General features: G+C 27.4%; 1 protein-coding gene across 1 annotated transcript in view; it reads left to right on the top strand.

Annotated features, from left to right (window-relative positions):
• LOC129612716 (ionotropic receptor 21a-like) overlaps positions 1-20,853 on the top strand; it is a 45,799-nt gene that overhangs the window by 24,395 nt on the left and 551 nt on the right. The window contains exons 2-8 of the mRNA XM_055526472.1: positions 19,204-19,445; positions 19,557-19,686; positions 19,740-19,848; positions 19,949-20,026; positions 20,093-20,410; positions 20,545-20,647; positions 20,710-20,818. Coding sequence (XP_055382447.1) covers positions 19,204-19,445; positions 19,557-19,686; positions 19,740-19,848; positions 19,949-20,026; positions 20,093-20,410; positions 20,545-20,647; positions 20,710-20,818 — 1,089 coding nt within the window. The remainder of the gene's footprint in view (positions 1-19,203; positions 19,446-19,556; positions 19,687-19,739; positions 19,849-19,948; positions 20,027-20,092; positions 20,411-20,544; positions 20,648-20,709; positions 20,819-20,853) is intronic.

Raw genomic sequence — 20,853 nt, 5'->3', positions numbered from 1 at the left:
ATTATCATATATTGGCGGAATCTGTGAACTCCCAGTGATCACAAAAAACAGTTAGAATCGCTCTATCTCTTCTAGTTTAGCCAGAAAACGCATTTAAAGTTTTGCAAAAGATTTTTTTAAATATCTCCAAAAATATTTTTGCTACAGCCTATTATCATATGTTGGCGGAATCTTTGAACTCCCAGTGATCACAAAAAACAGTTAGAATCGCTCTTTCTCTTCTAGTTTAGCCAGAAAACGCATTTCAAGTTTTGCAAAATGTTTTTTTAAGTATCTAGAAAAACATTTTTGCTACGCCTTATTATCATATATTCGCCGAATCTGTGAATTCCCAGTGATCACAAAAAACAGTTAAAATCGGTCTATCTCTTCTAGTTTAGCCAGAAAACGCGTTTAAAGTTTTGCAAAATGTTTTTTTAAGTATCTCCAAAAATATTTTTGCTACAGCCTATTATCATATATTGGCGGAATCTGTGAACTCCCAGTGATCACAAAAAACAGTTAGAATCGCTCTATCTCTTCTAATTTAGCTAGAAAACGCGTTTAAAGTTTTGCAAAAGATTTTTATAAATATCTCCAAAAATATTTTTGCTACAGCCTATTATAATATATTCGCCGAATCTGTGAATTCCCAGTGATAACAAAAAACACTTAAAATCGTTGTATCTCTTCTAGTTAACCAAGAAAACGCGTTTAAAGTTTTGCAAAATGTTTTTTTAAATATCTCCAAAAATATTTTTGTTACACCCTATTATAATATATTCGCCGAATCTGTGAACTCCCAGTGATCACAAAAAACGGTTAAAATCGCTCTATCTCTTCTAGTTTAGCCATAAAACGCGTTTAAAGTTTTGCAAAATGTTTTTTTAAATATCTCTAAAAATATTTTTGCTACAGCCTATTATCATATATTGGCGGAATCTGTGAACTCCCAGTGATCACATAAAACAGTTAGAATTGCTCTATCTCTTCTAGTTTAGCTAGAAAACGCGTTTAAAGTTTTGCAAAAGATTTTTTAAATATCTCCAAAAATATTTTTGCTACAGCCTATTATAATATATTCGCTGAATCTGTGAATTCCCAGTGATAACAAAAAACAGTTAAAATCGGCCTATCTCTTCTAGTTTAGCCAGAAAACGCGTTTAAAGTTTTGCAAAATGTTTTTTTAAATATCTCCAAAAATATTTTTGCTACAGCCTATTATCATATATTGGCGGAATCTGTGAACTCCCAGTGATCACAAAAAACAGTTAGAATTGCTCTATCTCTTCTAGTTTAGCTAGAAAACGCGTTTAAAGTTTTGCAAAAGATTTTTTAAATATCTCAAAAAATATTTTTGCTACACCCTATTATTATATATTGGCGGAATCTGTGAACTCCCAGTGATCACAAAAAACAGTTAAAATCGCTCTATCTCTTCTAGTTTAGGTAGAAAACGCGTTTAAAGTTTTACAAAATGTTTTTTTAAATATCTCGAAAAATATTTTTGCTATAGCCTATTATCATATATTCGACGAATCTGTGAATTCCCAGTAATAACAAAAAACAGTTAGAATCGCTCCAGTGATCACAAAAAACAGTTAAAAACACTCTATCTCTTCTAGTTTAGCCAGAAAACGCATTTAAAGTTTTGCAAAAGATTTTTTTAAATATCTCCAAAAATATTTTTGCTACAGCCTATTATCATATGTTGGCGGAATCTTTGAACTCCCAGTGATCACAAAAAACAGTTAGAATTGCTCTATCTCTTCTAGTTTAGCTAGAAAACGCGTTTAAAGTTTTGCAAAAGATTTTTTAAATATCTCCAAAAATATTTTTGCTACAGCCTATTATAATATATTCGCTGAATCTGTGAATTCCCAGTGATAACAAAAAACAGTTAAAATCGGTCTATCTCTTCTAGTTTAGCCAGAAAACGCGTTTAAAGTTTTGCAAAATGTTTTTTTAAGTATCTCCAAAAATATTTTTGCTACGCCCTATTATCATATATTGGCCGAATCTGTGAATTTCCAGTGATCACAAAAAACAGTTAGAATCGCTCTATCTCTTCTAGTTTAGCCAGAAAACGCGTTTAAAGTTTTGCAAAATGTTTTTTTAAATATCTCTAAAAATATTTTTGCTACAGCCTATTATCATATATTGGCGGAATCTGTGAACTCCCAGTGATCACAAAAAACAGTTAGAATCGCTCTATCTCTTCTAGTTTAGCCAGAAAACGCATTTAAAGTTTTGCAAAATGTTTTTTTAAATATCTCCAAAAATATTTTTGCTACGCCCTATTATCATATATTGGCAGAATCTGTGAATTCCCAGTGATCACAAAAAACAGTTAGAATCGGTCTATCTCCTCTAGTTTAGCCAGAAAGCGCCATTAAAGTTTTGCAAAATGTTTTTTTAAATATCTCCAAAAATATTTTTGCTACGCCCTATTATTATATATTGGCAGAATCTGTGAATTCCCAGTGATCACAAAAAACAGTTAAAATCGGTCTATCTCTTCTAGTTTAGCCAGAAAACGCGTTTAAAGTTTTGCAAAATGTTTTTTTAAGTATCTCCAAAAACATTTTTGCTACGCCCTATTATCATATATTCGCCGAATCTGTGAATTCCCAGTGATCACAAAAAACAGTTAAAATCGGTCTATCTCTTCTAGTTTAGCCAGAAAACGCGTTTAAAGTTTTGCAAAATGTTTTTTTAAGTATCTCCAAAAATATTTTTGCTACGCCCTATTATCATATATTCGCCGAATCTGTGAATTTCCAGTGATCACAAAAAACAGTTAGAATCGCTCTATCTCTTCTAGTTTAGCCAGAAAATGCGTTTAAAATTTTGCAAAATGGTTTTTTAAATATCTCGAAAAATATTTTTGCTACGCCCTATTATCATATATTGGCAGAATCTGTGAATTCCCAGTGATCACAAAAAACAGTTAATGTCGGTGTATCTCTTCTAGTTCAGCCAGAAAACGCGTTTAAAGTTTTGCAAAATGTTTTTTAAATATCTCCAAAAATATTTGTGCTACACCCTATTATCATATATTGGCAGAATTTGTGAATTCCCAGTGATCACAAAAAACAGTTAATATCGCTCTATCTCTTCTAGTTTAGCCAGAAAACGCGTTTAAATTTTTGCAAAATGTTTTTTTAAATATCTCAAAAAATATTTTTGCTCCCTATTATCAGATATTGGCAGAATCTGTGAATTCCCAGTGATCACAAAAAACAGTTGGAATCGCTCTATCTCTTCTAGTTTAGCCAGAAAACGCCATTAAAGTTTTGCAAAATGTTTTTTTAAATATCTCCAAAAATATTTTTGCTACACCCTATTATAATATATTATGCGAATCTGTAAATTCCCAGTGATCACAAAAAACATCTTCTTTTTTTTAAAAATCTCCAAAAATATTTTTGCTACGCCCTATTATCATATATTCGCCGAATCTGTGAATTTCCAGTGATCACAAAAAACAATTAAAATCGCTCTATTTCTTCTAGTTTAGCCAGAAAACGCGTTTAAAGTTTTGCAAAATGTTTTTTTAAATATCTCCAAAAATATTTGTGCTACACCCTATTATCATATATTGGCAGAATTTGTGAATTCCCAGTGATCACAAAAAACAGTTAATATCGCTCTATCTCTTCTAGTTTAGCCAGAAAACGCGTTTAAATTTTTGCAAAATGTTTATTTAAATATTTCCAAAAATATTTTTGCTACACCCTATCATCATATATTGGCCGAATCTGTGAATTTCCAGTGATCACAAAAAACAGTTAGAATTGCTCTATCTCTTCTAGTTTAGCTAGAAAACGCGTTTAAAGTTTTGCAAAAGATTTTTTAAATATCTCCAAAAATATTTTTGCTACAGCCTATTATAATATATTCGCTGAATCTGTGAATTCCCAGTGATAACAAAAAACAGTTAAAATCGGCCTATCTCTTCTAGTTTAGCCAGAAAACGCGTTTAAAGTTTTGCAAAAGATTTTTTTAAATATCTCCAAAAATATTTTTGCTACAGCCTATTATCATATGTTGGCGGAATCTTTGAACTCCCAGTGATCACAAAAAACAGTTAGAATCGCTCTTTCTCTTCTAGTTTAGCCAGAAAACGCATTTCAAGTTTTGCAAAATGTTTTTTTAAGTATCTCCAAAAACATTTTTGCTACGCCCTATTATCATATATTCGCCGAATCTGTGAATTCCCAGTGATCACAAAAAACAGTTAAAATCGGTCTATCTCTTCTAGTTTAGCCAGAAAACGCGTTTAAAGTTTTGCAAAATGTTTTTTTAAGTATCTCCAAAAATATTTTTGCTACGCCCTATTATCATATATTCGCCGAATCTGTGAATTTCCAGTGATCACAAAAAACAGTTAGAATCGCTCTATCTCTTCTAGTTTAGCCAGAAAACGCGTTTAAAGTTTTGCAAAATGTTTTTTTAAATATCTCTAAAAATATTTTTGCTACAGCCTATTATCATATATTGGCGGAATCTGTGAACTCCCAGTGATCACAAAAAACAGTTAGAATCGCTCTATCTCTTCTAATTTAGCTAGAAAACGCGTTTAAAGTTTTGCAAAAGATTTTTATAAATATCTCCAAAAATATTTTTGCTACAGCCTATTATAATATATTCGCCGAATCTGTGAATTCCCAGTGATAACAAAAAACACTTAAAATCGTTGTATCTCTTCTAGTTAACCAAGAAAACGCGTTTAAAGTTTTGCAAAATGTTTTTTTAAATATCTCCAAAAATATTTTTGTTACACCCTATTATAATATATTCGCCGAATCTGTGAACTCCCAGTGATCACAAAAAACGGTTAAAATCGCTCTATCTCTTCTAGTTTAGCCATAAAACGCGTTTAAAGTTTTGCAAAATGTTTTTTTAAATATCTCTAAAAATATTTTTGCTACAGCCTATTATCATATATTGGCGGAATCTGTGAACTCCCAGTGATCACAAAAAACAGTTAGAATTGCTCTATCTCTTCTAGTTTAGCTAGAAAACGCGTTTAAAGTTTTGCAAAAGATTTTTTAAATATCTCCAAAAATATTTTTGCTACAGCCTATTATAATATATTCGCTGAATCTGTGAATTCCCAGTGATAACAAAAAACAGTTAAAATCGGCCTATCTCTTCTAGTTTAGCCAGAAAACGCGTTTAAAGTTTTGCAAAATGTTTTTTTAAATATCTCCAAAAATATTTTTGCTACAGCCTATTATCATATATTGGCGGAATCTGTGAACTCCCAGTGATCACAAAAAACAGTTAGAATTGCTCTATCTCTTCTAGTTTAGCTAGAAAACGCGTTTAAAGTTTTGCAAAAGATTTTTTAAATATCTCAAAAAATATTTTTGCTACACCCTATTATTATATATTGGCGGAATCTGTGAACTCCCAGTGATCACAAAAAACAGTTAAAATCGCTCTATCTCTTCTAGTTTAGGTAGAAAACGCGTTTAAAGTTTTACAAAATGTTTTTTTAAATATCTCGAAAAATATTTTTGCTATAGCCTATTATCATATATTCGACGAATCTGTGAATTCCCAGTAATAACAAAAAACAGTTAGAATCGCTCCAGTAATCACAAAAAACAGTTAAAAACACTCTATCTCTTCTAGTTTAGCCAGAAAACGCATTTAAAGTTTTGCAAAAGATTTTTTTAAATATCTCCAAAAATATTTTTGCTACAGCCTATTATCATATGTTGGCGGAATCTTTGAACTCCCAGTGATCACAAAAAACAGTTAGAATTGCTCTATCTCTTCTAGTTTAGCTAGAAAACGCGTTTAAAGTTTTGCAAAAGATTTTTTAAATATCTCCAAAAATATTTTTGCTACAGCCTATTATAATATATTCGCTGAATCTGTGAATTCCCAGTGATAACAAAAAACAGTTAGAATTGCTCTATCTCTTCTAGTTTAGCCAGAAAACGCGTTTAAAGTTTTGCAAAATGTTTTTTTAAATATCTCCAAAAATATTTTTGCTACAGCCTATTATCATATATTGGCGGAATCTGTGAACTCCCAGTGATCACAAAAAACAGTTAGAATTGCTCTATCTCTTCTAGTTTAGCTAGAAAACGCGTTTAAAGTTTTGCAAAAGATTTTTTAAATATCTCAAAAAATATTTTTGCTACACCCTATTATTATATATTGGCGGAATCTGTGAACTCCCAGTGATCACAAAAAACAGCTAAAATCGGTCTATCTCTTCTACATTAGCCAGAAAACGTGATTAAAGTTTTGCAAAATGTTTTTTTAAATATCTCAAAAAATATTTTTACTCCACCCTATTATCAGATATTGGCAGAATCTGTGAATTCCCAGTGATCACAAAAAACAGTTGGAATCGCTCTATCTCTTCTAGTTTAGCCAGAAAACGCCATTAAAGTTTTGCAAAATGTTTTTTTAAATATCTCCAAAAATATTTTTGCTACACCCTATTATAATATATTATGCGAATCTGTAAATTCCCAGTGATCACAAAAAACATCTTCTTTTTTTTAAAAATCTCCAAAAATATTTTTGCTACGCCCTATTATCATATATTCGCCGAATCTGTGAATTTCCAGTGATCACAAAAAACAATTAAAATCGCTCTATTTCTTCTAGTTTAGCCAGAAAACGCCATTAAAGTTTTGCAAAATGTTTTTTTAAATATCTCCAAAAATATTTTTGCTACACCCTATTATAATATATTATGCGAATCTGTAAATTCCCAGTGATCACAAAAAACATCTTCTTTTTTTTAAAAATCTCCAAAAATATTTTTGCTACGCCCTATTATCATATATTCGCCGAATCTGTGAATTTCCAGTGATCACAAAAAACAGTTAAAATCGGTCTATCTCTTCTACATTAGCCAGAAAACGTGATTAAAGTTTTGCAAAATGTTTTTTTAAATATGTCCAAAAATATTTTTGCTACAGCCTATTATCATATATGCACCGAATCTGTGAATTCCCAGTGATCACAAAAGACAGTTAGAATCGCTCTATCTCTTCTAGTTTAGCCAGAAAACGCGTTTAAAGTTTTGCAAAATGTTTTTTTAAATATCTCCAAAAATATTTTTGCTACACCCTATTATCATATATTGCCAGAATTTGTGAATTCCCAGTGATCACAAAAAACAGTTAAAATCGGTCTATCTCTTCTACATTAGCCAGAAAACGTGATTAAAGTTTTGCAAAATGTTTTTTTAAATATCTCCAAAAAGATTTTTGCTACACCCTATTATCAGATATTGGCAGAATCTGTGAATTCCCAGTGATCACAAAAAACAGTTAAAATCGCTCTATTTCTTCTAGTTTAGCCAGAAAACGTGATTAAAGTTTTGCAAAATGTTTTTTTAAATATCTCCAAAAATATTTTTGCTACGCCCTATTATCATATATTCGCCGAATCTGTGAATTCCCAGTGATCACAAAAAACAGTGAGAATCGCTCTATCTCTTCTAGTTTAGCCAGAACACGCGTTTAAAGTTTTACAAAATGTTTTTTTAAATATCTCCAAAAATATTTTTGCTACACCCTATTATCATATATGCGCCGAATCTGTGAATTTCCAGTGATCACAAAAAACAGTTGGAATCGGTTTATCTCTTCTAGTTTAGCCAGAAAACACGTTTAAAGTTTTGCAAAATGTTTTTTTAAATATCTCCAAAAATATTTTTGCTACGCCCTATTATCATATATTTGCCGAATCTGCGAATTCCCAGTGATCACAAAAAACATTTAGAATCGCTCTATCTCTTCTAGTTTAGCCAGAAAACGCCATTAAAGTTTTGCAAAATGTTTTTTTAAATATCTCCAAAAATATTTTTGCCACGCCCTATTATCATATATTTGCCGAATCTGTGAATTTCCAGTGATCACAAAAAACAGTTAAAATCGGTCTATCTCTTCACATTAGCCAGAAAACGTGATTAAAGTTTTGCAAAATGTTTTTTTAAATATCTCCAAAAATATTTTTGCTGCACCCTATCATCAGATATTGGCAGAATCTGTGAATTCCCAGTGATCACAAAAAACAGTTAAAATCGGTTTATCTCTTCTTGTTTAGCCAGAAAACGCGTTTAAAGTTTTGCAAAATGTTTTTTTAAATATCTCCAAAAATATTTTTGCTGCGCCCTATTATCATATATTGGGAGAATCTGTGAATTCCCAGTGATCACAAAAAACCGTTAAAATCGGTCTATCTCTTCTAGTTTAGCCAGAAAACGCGTTTAAATTTTGCAAAATGCTTTTTGAAATATATCCAAAAATATTTTTGCCACACCCTATTATCATATATTGGCAGAATCTGTGAATTCCCATTGATTACAAAAAACAGTTAGTATCGCTCTATTTCTTCTAGTTTAGCCAGAACACGCCATTAAAGTTTTGCGAAATGTTTTTTTAAATATCTCCAAAAATATTTTTGCTACGCCCTATTATCATATATTGGCAGAATCTGTGAATTCCCAGTGATCACAAAAAACAGTTAAAATCGGTCTTTCTCTTCTAGTTTAGCCAGAAAACGCGTTTAAAGTTTTGCAAAATGTTTTTTTAAATATCTCCAAAAATATTTTTGCCACGCCCTATTATCATATATTTGCCGAATCTGTGAATTCCCAGTGATCACAAAAAACAGTTAAAATCGGTCTATCTCTTCTAGTTTAGCCAGAAAACACGTTTAAAGTTTTGCAAAATGTTTTTTTAAATATCTCCAAAAATATTTTTGCTACGCCTTATTATCATATATTCGCCGAATCTCTGAATTCCCAGTTATCACAAAAAACAGTTAGAATCGCTCTACCTCTTCTTGTTTAGCCAGAAAACGCGTTTAAAGTTTTGCAAAATGTTTTTTTAAATATCTCCAAAAATATTTTTGCTACGCCCTATTATCATATATTGGCAGAATCTGTGAATTCCCAGTGATCACAAAAAACAGTTAAAATCGGTCTATCTCTTCACATTAGCCAGAAAACGTGATTAAAGTTTTGCAAAATGTTTTTTTAAATATCTCCAAAAATATTTTTGCTGCACCCTATCATCAGATATTGGCAGAATCTGTGAATTCCCAGTGATCACAAAAAACAGTTAAAATCGGTTTATCTCTTCTTGTTTAGCCAGAAAACGCGTTTAAAGTTTTGCAAAATGTTTTTTTAAGTATCTCCAAAAACATTTTTGCTACGCCCTATTATCATATATTCGCCGAATCTGTGAATTCCCAGTGATCACAAAAAACAGTTAAAATCGGTCTATCTCTTCTAGTTTAGCCAGAAAACGCGTTTAAAGTTTTGCAAAATGTTTTTTTAAATATCTCCAAAAATATTTTTGCTACGCCCTATTATCATATATTGGCAGAATCTGTGAATTCCCAGTGATCACAAAAAACAGTTAGAATCGCTCTATCTCTTCTAGTTTAGCCAGAAAGCGCCATTAAAGTTTTGCAAAATGTTTTTTTAAATATCTCCAAAAATATTTTTGCTACGCCTTATTATCATATATTCGCCGAATCTCTGAATTCCCAGTTATCACAAAAAACAGTTAGAATCGCTCTACCTCTTCTTGTTTAGCCAGAAAACGCGTTTAAAGTTTTGCAAAATGTTTTTTTAAGTATCTCCAAAAACATTTTTGCTACGCCCTATTATCATATATTCGCCGAATCTGTGAATTCCCAGTGATCACAAAAAACAGTTAAAATCGGTCTATCTCTTCTAGTTTAGCCAGAAAACGCGTTTAAAGTTTTGCAAAATGTTTTTTTAAGTATCTCCAAAAATATTTTTGCTACGCCCTATTATCATATATTCGCCGAATCTGTGAATTTCCAGTGATCACAAAAAACAGTTAGAATCGCTCTATCTCTTCTAGTTTAGCCAGAAAATGCGTTTAAAATTTTGCAAAATGGTTTTTTAAATATCTCGAAAAATATTTTTGCTACGCCCTATTATCATATATTGGCAGAATCTGTGAATTCCCAGTGATCACAAAAAACAGTTAATATCGCTCTATCTCTTCTAGTTTAGCCAGAAAACGCGTTTAAATTTTTGCAAAATGTTTATTTAAATATTTCCAAAAATATTTTTGCTACACCCTATCATCATATATTGGCCGAATCTGTGAATTCCCAGTGATCACAAAAAACAGTTAGAATCGCTCTATCTCTTCTAGTTTAGCCAGAAAACGCGATTAAAATTTTACAAAAGGTTTTTTTAAATATCCCCAAAAATATTTTTGCTGCAAAATCTGTGATCACAAAAAACCCTTAGAATTGTTCTGTCTCTTCTCACGGCTTGAGGTGTCTTCTATACTGCAATTTGTCAGGGGACTAGATATAGATATCTAGATCCTACGGGTCGGCGTGAGAAGGGCCAAGCGCTTTGGTTCCCTTCGGGAAAATCCAATGAACTTTAAAATTTGCTAAAAAAACACATCTAAATATACGTTTATAAGTTCTAGAGTAAACTTACAACAATGTGCCCAAAAATTTTATTTTATCACTGTATATTTACATGATATTCTATTTATATAATAAAATTAAATTAATCTCATTTTGTGGAAAAATTTAAAATCAAAAATTTGCATAGCATTATTTTGCAATGACAATTGATTTGACACAAACCATAAGCATATTTCTAATTCAATTGTTATACATACTCGTAAGTATATTAAAATGAAGCTGGTAAAATAATAATGATTTAAATTTATTATTATACAAATACAAAATACAATATTTATTTAAATGGAATATAGAAGAAAATGGTGAAGTAATGACTTGTAATCAATCTTATCATAATGAACTTTTAATAAACTGATGTAACATACACACACTTTAACATAATATATAATGCATATGTATATGTAAGTATTTGGAATTATATAGAAAATGACGTTAAAACAAATTTTTTATTAATCAGTATATAAAATACTCCCTGCATATTTTATGTAATTATTGTATAAGAATGTAAAATATTTTACAAATTAATGTCATTGTGTGTCTATAATGAATATTGACCTAAATCGTTTTATTATCATCAATTATTAATTAACTAAATAGAAGAAAAGTTCTCCCTCTTATATCTAATTTAATTTACGATTTTAATTTGATGTATTTTATGAGTATTTATTTCATTTGAAAAATCTCAACTTACATTGAAAAATTTATTAGACGAATATTTTATGAATTGATCTCAACCTCAACTTACAAAATATAATGTAAAACAATTAAAACTATGATATGGAATTTCGATTGACTTAATTTGCTATTTTGAACCTGTAATGCCTGTAATCATAAGGACAAAGGTAAGTTACTCGTATATTGAATTTTCTTTTGAATTTCATTAAATTTATTTTGCTAGGAAACACGAAAAACATTCAATATTTTTTAATTTTTCTTAAATTGATTCAATTGAATAATTTGTAAATTTTATTCTTTGAATTCTTTAAGGGAGTATACTGCCACTGCAACGCCGCCGCACACAGTGTTTTCATTTAGTTCAGATGTAATACTGCAAGAATATAACACTTTCAATTAATTTCTATATTAACTTTTCAGGGTTTAAAGATAAAGAACAATTTATATGAAAAGACTTACAACTATTTCGAAATGATTTAGGGTGTTATGTCCCATAAAAGAAACACAACAATTGATTTTTTACCTGATAATAAGTTTTCTGTAGCTTGTATAATTTTCCCGAAATAATTTTTGTCGTAAGATGTCTTTCGAAAATTGTGCCGTTCTGAAATAATTGTGACAGTGAGTAATATGTAACCCAGCTGATACATATATCAGCTATATATACATACATATATAGCTGATATATGTATCATTATTTTTATATTACAATTTTAATCTTATATATTAGACATTAATTGCATATTGTTTTTAGGTTTGGATATTAAATCATTAAACCATAATTTGCAGTGGCCAGGCTGGTTTTTGAATCAAACAACATTTCGTTGAGTTGCAGTGTGCTATTGATAAAACCCTCGCATTACTTTATAAAAATTAATAGCTGATTAATATTTATGGAAGATTAATAACAATATAAAATTGGTAGGTTACTTAAGAATTTTTTAGAGAAAAAGGACTCACTTACGAGTACAAAAAAAGGACTCTTACGAAAATTATTGAATTACAAATAATTTTAATGCGAAATCGCTAATACCGCTTTCCCCCTTAAGCGATTGTTCTCTCTTTTTAAAATAATAAAGTATTCAAATTTTAATTGAGCTTACAATAATCACACATATATATACACATATGTATGTATGTACATATTTGTGTGTCGTTAACTATTCTTTTAAATTTCTTTAAAATTCAAATATAAAATTTACTATCTTCAAATATGCTTTCCATAATATTAAAAAGAAAAAAAAAATTATAGAAAAAAAGCAATAGAAAAGAAAAAGTAAAACATGTAACCTTTTGAGAACAATAAATCAACAGAATAACAGCAACAAACCAAAGAAAAATTTCTGTCCTTTATAAATGAAACCTTTTTATTACAAAACAACAAAAAAAGAGAGAGAATTGCAAAGAAATTCCCTCGTACTCTTTGTTTGCAATATTAATATTGAATAGAATATAAACGAGTTGCTAGGTAATAAAGAAAGTCAACAAATTGATTTTCAACAGGTGTTCTTCGCTCGTATCTGCTTTTTAAAAGTCCGTACACACAATAACCATAGTTTAAATTCAATAAAAGGAATAAATTTTTTCCTAAAACCCAAAACATCGAATTGAACTTAACCAAAAAGAATAAAGAAAACAACAACCAAAGAAAAGTGAGAGAGAAAGGCAAATGTACACATTGATAGATAAATTACCGTTTTTATAAATGAATAATAAAAAATTTACAGGGTATATAGAAAAAAAAGTAAAAATTTCTTTGGTTATAAAAGAAGCACGCCGAACCCTTTATTTAAAATTAAGAAATATTTATATTGATTTACTATTTTAACAGCTATTAAAGGAAACGTGTTAATTTTAATGAATTCACACATTTCTTTTTATGGAATTTGTAAGCAGACTTTTCGCACAAATGAATAAAATATCCTCAACCCATCGAAACTTTCAACATGTATTCAATTTTATCTTATTTGTTAAGATTCTCTTTTTCTACATCAAATTCACCACACTGCCCATGTTCTCAAAATTATTGAATTACTTTATTCGGTTTCTTTATTTTTCTTTATTACTTGAATATACGTATGTATATGTATGTAGTCACTATTATTTATTGTTTTAGCACCATAATGGGTAAAAAAAAACAAAAAATTTACAGTAGGTGAATTTTAAAAGCAAATTATTCAAAACATTTTATTTCATAAGGATCTATAATGGTGAAAATGTGAACAAATTTTGTAAAATATGAATGAAACTTATGTGCATGACGTTTTTCTGATAGCCTTTTGTGTATATCAACTCACATTATTTTTGTCACAAATATGTATATAGAAATGATTTTGAAAATTGAAAATAAAGTACTTATGGCAAATGCCAAAATATATAAACTGTAAAAGCATAAAATATTCAAAAATTATAAAAGTATGAATTATACCCACATATACAATATACAAGTATAGGTACACACACAATTTTGAAGTCATCTATATTTTTTGCATTTTTGAATATTATGTTATTTTTCTGTCATAGTCACCATATCAATGATTTTTAAATAAGACCACACATAAAAATGATTTACATGCCACCGTTTCATCGCCATATGTACATAAAATAACAAAAAAGTGACAACTATTTTTTAATGCTTTAGTTATAATGACATTATGACAATTCAATGATTATTAGGGAAGTCTCCTATTGCGGTACATAATATTCATTTCGTGCAGTGCATTCTTGCTAATGTTAAAAACAAACTTGTTAGATTCGCTAATGAATGGAATTGAATAAAAATGGAATTGTCAAATTTAGTTGTTAAAAGAATTTTATTCTAGCCCAAAATGAAAACCTATCAATAAAACACAAAATCTATTTTATAATTGGAACGTCAATTTTATAACGAACTTCACAAGTATTCATACAAATTTAAGTGGAAAAATATGAATTTTCCTCCGAAAATTTTATTTTTAAAACAAAAAAGAAAAAATTTAGCGAGAAGCCTGCAGAAGGCTTTTTTATGCCTTCTGTTTTGTTTTGACCAGTTTTTTTTTATAAGAGAAAAACGTAGTTCAGGTCATTCATTTCAGTTTTTATATTTCATTTTGCAATTATACACTAAAAAAAAAATTGCAAAATTTTATTGTATTATTAAATTGTAATTTCGTTTCAAATATTTAAATTATAGAGATAAAATTTCGCTTCTTCAAATTATTTAAAATTTAAGCCTGATTGAATAAAAAATTTATTATAGGAGTGGGTGTTTTTGAAAATGCAGTTCTTAAAGTCAGAACTGCAAAGCCTTAAAACCTCTACATTTAATTTATACATGAAGCTTTAAAAGCATTTCAATTCTAACCTTAGGAACTGCATTTTCAAAAACTCCAAGTGTTGGAAGGGAGAGAATTTGTATTCGAAAACAAATATTCGGGCTTATTTTGAGTGTTGAATCACTATGTGATAGGGACATTTATCGTAAAAATCCCAAGATCGTTATTATAAACACGAAGCATTTGTATGAATTGGTTTGCGTTTACATTAATCATATTGAACATTTTAAAATAATTATCACTATCACTTAGTAATTCGATACTCAGAATACACCCAATCATTCTTTAAACAATATTGTATCCCAAATTTCCCATTTCTATTAACCTACGTAAACTAAATTATTCTCACAATATACAAGATCAGAACCATTTAAAAATTCCATTGTTATTTTTCTCGCTCAATTTTTATTATTTTTATCTCTTTTTGATGTATAAATGATTTGGCAAATGACAGAACACACTTCTATATATACTATGCTATTAAGGAATACAATGCCTGTCGAAAATAATTTACTAATAACTGCTATATGCATTCTTTCATGCAAATTCGTGAATTTTGTATGCATTGTATACGTTTGATATACACACATATTATGTACTCTTTTTTAATGTTCACCATTCATGTACAAATATTTATTGATTTAGTTTTACTTTTCGTAAAGTAATAAATTTTTAGCTTTTGGTAATGATTTGTAGCATGAATATTAAATGTAATTGAATTAGAAGTTAACACATGTACAAACATTTAAGTATAGGTACATGCATATATAAAATTTTAATGTTTTACGCATTGAGTTTTTGTCTTTAGGATGATATTAAAATGACTTTATGCCAAAAATAAAAACAAATAATAAATTTTCAATAGTTCAATTTTATAACTGTGCAAATAATATATCAATCTGGTTATCCGTTGCATAAACGCATAAATTTTATACTAAATTTCAAAATTCTCTTCTTGAGGCGATTTCATTAAATAAAATATAATTATATGCAAAGTTAAAATAAATATAATTTGAATATAGTCAAATATATACTATTTGTTTATATGCCTAGGAGTTTTATATAGTATTTACAATTGAAAAATGCACCTTTATCAACATTCACATTTAGGAAGTGAAGGTAAGATACACAAATCAAATATATATTCGCTTTACTACATTACAAAATAACTCAGAAATCGTATTTTTTTAATTATGTCATTATTGCTGTAAATGAGCGTTATACTTTAATGATATATTTTAATAATTTTACGTATTCCATTGTTAAGAGATCTTACCAAAAAGCATAGCAAAAAAGAGGGTCGTCGTAACTGAAAAATGTAGTATAATGCCTGCATTATTGTGCGACATTCTAAAATTCCAAACTTGATTAAAATTAGAGAGAATGTTTGCATAAAAACATTTAACGTAAAAAGAAAAATGTCACAATATAAATACTAATTTATTAATTGGCACGAAATTTGATCATTTAAAATCCATTTAATTTTCATAATTAATTATTATACATTGAAAACATAATGTAATTATAATTAAATTTATAAATTAATATTTTTATATAATAAATGTCATAATAAAAAAAAATATTCACGGAAACAAAATTTTACCTCATACTCCTATAAATATGCAATTTCAGAATTTACTCAAATTACGGCTCCATGGCAACATTTTTTAAGCAGATGTAGATTTTTTTTCACTTATTTTGAAAACAATTGTGCCAGAGCTATTAGCAAAACCATAAAAAAAATAATTTAAACTTCATTACTCATTATTATTAATAATTTTTTTCCAATCTATTTTTGTTAATTATTTTGAAGTATAAAATCTCAAAATTTAATTTTTATTTTTATAACTTTTTCAAAAAACAAAAAAAATAAGAATAAAACAGTATTAATTATATTTGTAAAAGTTTCATTTAGTTACCGTTAAAAGCAATAATTTTCATACAATAAAACATTTATTACGGTGAATTGATGGTTATATAACAAAAAAAATGTAAAAAATTTTTGAAAAATAAAATCAGCTAAATTTTAAACAAGTTTTCCGTATATATTTTTTTGTTTTTTATCATACATGCTACATATATATTATATATATTATATCATGTATATTATGGCTTCACAATAATATTTTTTACATATATTTTTATATTATATAATCAGAATGAGATATTCAGGTAAAATTTGTTCGTAATATTATGTTTTAAAAATTATCCTGATTGAAAATTTTTGAGGAAAAAATATTTTTTTTAGCCTCGTTTTTCGTTTTTTGCTTCTGTTTCTACTCATTTGTTTTTTCTTTTTTAATTACTCTCTCTATTAATTTTTAATGGATGCATATTTTTAATATAATTAAAACACCATTAAATGCAAAAATATATTTTTATAACTGTATATGTGAAGGTGCGTGTTCGTAAACAATTTTGTATTTATGTATACTCGTATATTGATAAATATAGAAATTAAACAGAATCGGAATCAGAGGATTAATACATTGCTCATTACAATCTGAAAAATTTTGGGAGCTGAATTGACTAATATAACTATTATAACTGTACCTTTATTAATATAAATTCTATTGACATGATCCACTTTGAATAGCTTTAAGAACAAAAATAAAAATCTGTCAATTTTCTTCTCTCACCTACACCTTCCAAACGAATTTTATCAGGGAATTAATCAAAAAAATAAATTTCCCCCTGAAATTACTTACAACCTTGAGTGAAATCTCCTGCATATTACATCCTGCATATAGTCTGACATTTCATTATTACTTTGCATATCTTTATTTAAACTCACTTAAATTGAATTTTGGTATATAAAATTTATAGCCTTAATTAGAGCCTTTATAAAAATCAAATATGGCTCTGTTCGCGTTTACACAACTGCATAAATATTTTTATGATTTCATAGTGTTCCAAAACAGAAAAAAAAGGAAATGTTTAAAACAAAAACATTTTTCGTTTTTATTTTAAAATTTTAATTTTTCACGAAATTAAAAGCAATTTTGTGGTAACTTTTACCAAATATACACCATTTTTACATATATTTGTGTAAATGTAATATGAACAAGCATAATTGTAACACTTTTAAGTAAGGCTTTCAACATAACCTTTTGTAATGTATTTTCGTAATAAAAGTGTAATTATAGGTTAAATGCAAATTTTTACATTCACATACATATACTTATATATGTATGTTAAATTATACATATTTTAAAATTATTATAAAAAAAATATAAAATTCATAAAATCATCTGATAATTTATGTTTAATATTAATAAATTATTTGTGCATCATTTTATGTAATTTTTACTTGAAAACTTGATTACTAAAATCAACTTAAAGTTAATTGAACTAACAATACAAGAGGATATTGTGATATACAATAGTGTAAAAATGTTATTTAAAACTGTAGCAAATTGCTCTTGAAAACAATCAAAATGGCTTAAAATCATGATTTTATGAATTAAACTCGAACAAAATTTATTGTCTTATTTACGTCAAAAACCTTAAATTTCAATCCAAATAAGTCTTTCATAAAAAAGAGATAAATACATATAATACGAGTATATAATTGAAATTTGCGTTATATATCTCATAACCATTCACAACCTTACATAATTAACGTAATTTCAAAATATATAAATTGAATGAACAAGTTAAATATAAGTAAATATTGCAAATTTCGATAAATATAATTAAGTAATTTTAAAATTATTATTAAAAATTTGTAAAAGTCAACATAATTATTAAATTTTTTAAAGTAAAAGTGTATACATACCTACTCTCACAACATAAAACAGAATAAGGTAATCATGAATATTTTAACATGCAAACAAAAGATGTCGCTTCAATTTCTTTACTATTACCTCACGTATTTAAGTTTGTGGACAAAATATTATATAAATCGCATTTAATCAAAACTGTACGCAGTTAAGCAAAACTCTTAAAAATCATAAATTCAAGTTTTGAAATTTAAAATATGGTTATAATTCCACAATTACCATTCATAACCATATTCGGAATTATAAGTAATATTTATTTAAATAAAATTTAAAATTTTCATTAAAAAATTATTAACATAAAAATTTCTATTTAGTTCAAAAATATCTTTTATCAAATAACAGCATATGTATTTTGTGGGATGACAAAAATAAACTTCAAAATAATTATCAAAATTTATTTTTCAACATCAATTCAAAAAATGAAATTCAAATAGTTAATTTGAAAATAACAAGAAATTTAAAAATCTATGAAAATTTTATTACTGAATTAAATAATTTAATAGAAAATTGCAACTGCGAGGTACATATTTTATTAAATTATTTATTATTTATAAAAATTTTCTTAAAATTTTGCTTAATATTTTTAGCATTTCATTGTTTTTGAAGAAAATATACCAATTTTTATGAATGGATTCACTAATATTAGTTATGGATTACAAAAACGATTTAAATTTTATAAATTTTTATTAATTTATAATACTGAAATTAATGATATAACAAGTCATCCTGATATGGACCATCATCTTATAAATTGTAAATATTTAGCTTTTACATAGAATTCTTCAATTATATCTTGCTCATTTTGCTACATTTTTCGAAATTTAAGGCAAATTTTTGATTTTTTAATGCCTTGTCCTTAAATACCCATGAAATATTGCGGATTTTATATTGCAGAGCAAGAAATAATTCAGTTTAATAGAAAACTTTTTAATAATTGAATAATAATTAATATAAAACAAAAATTATATTGAGTTTTATTTTTACAGTTCTGCCAGATTTTTTAATCGCTCATATTATTGATGAAACAAAAATTGAATTTTGGACAAAAAATTTCATTGGTCCAACAATCAGTGATTCAAAAAAAATAATACATTTAAATACATATTTTATTTTAAATCGAACATTTCAATATAATATTAACTTGTATCCAGATAAACTATACAATTTAATGGGTAAAATTATAAAATTGGGAACTTTTGATTATAGACCCTTCATTGTTGCAACAAAAGTACATATATTCATTTTAATATACTTTTACTTACATATTTTATTAAGCTTTCAATATTAAACTTAAAATTTAACTCTGTTACTTGTTATGAAAACAATTAAATCTTTTCAGAACAATTCAGCTAATGTACTTGAAATAATAAATGCAACTGAGAGACAACCTTTATTTTTGGATGGCACTGAAGCTAGATTCCTACTTTATTTTTGTGGAAGACATAATTGTACAGTTGAAGTGTATATAGGTACGTAAATTTATAAATTAATTTTCTTTTAAAATAATATTTTCATTTTGTAGAAGAAAGTAAAGATTGGGGTACAGCATATTGGAATATGAGCGGCGTAGGTTTGTTGGGTGCTTTAAATAAAGGCAAATGTGAAATAGCAATTGATGCTTTGTATTTATGGTAAACAGAAAGAGGACTTAAAATATTATAATATCATAAGATAATCGAAAATATTTAAATATATTAATTAAATAATAACCTTACCTATTTTTTATTTTAGGCATCGAGAATATTTGCATTTTGATATTAGCATGCCATTATCTAGATCAGGTGTGACAAATATTGTACCAGTACCATTGTAAGTGTTAGATTTTTTTGTCCGATATTAACCTTACCTTAAGTTACGGGATATAACTTTTTTCAGACAAAAAATACCATTTTTCTTACCATTGCAACCATTTTCATGGCAGTTATGGATAGCTTTACTTTTTTGTTTAATAATTGAATTTTTGTCATTGTTTTTAAGTTATTCGCATCAGTCTAATGAGAGAAGTAATCAAATAAAGAAGGAAAGTTTTATATATGGATTTAGTGTTACATTAAGAATATTTTTATCTCAAGGATTCAATGAAACTCATACAGATTTAATTTCAAGAACTATTTTATTTTCATGTTTAATTATCAACTTAGTAATTGATGCTGTTTATGAAGGTGGTTTGGCAAGCATTTTAACCTTACCAATGTAAGAAAATCTTATTTCTACTTCTATAATTTTATTAAAATACTTAAACTATAATAAAATATTGTTTACCTGTTATCCGGCAACCTACTTTACTTAACTTGTATCTTGTATTTTTATATTTTATATTTTGAAAGTTTTCAAGATCCCACAGACACAATTGAACGGTTAGCACAACATAATATGATATGGACTGGAACAGCTGAAAATTGGATATTTTCAATGGAAAAATCTGAAGATGTAATAGCTAAATAAAATCTGATTTAATTTTAGATTTGAATTATATATGTAAATGTTTTTAGCCCTTGATACGAAAAGTAATTCAACTCTATGAAATCGATTCAATGGAAAATTTAAAAAAACGTTCGTTGAACGAAAATATTGGTTTTGTGATTGAAAGATTACCTTTTGGTAGAAACAGTTTACTTATATTTATTAATTATTGT

This window comes from Condylostylus longicornis, unplaced genomic scaffold (assembly GCF_029603195.1).
Source record: "Condylostylus longicornis isolate FDR11 unplaced genomic scaffold, ASM2960319v2 ptg000076l, whole genome shotgun sequence".
In the NCBI taxonomy this organism is placed as follows: domain Eukaryota; kingdom Metazoa; phylum Arthropoda; class Insecta; order Diptera; family Dolichopodidae; genus Condylostylus; species Condylostylus longicornis.
Note: the sequence above shows the minus strand (reverse complement) of the source record. Positions and strands in the feature narration are given on the sequence as shown.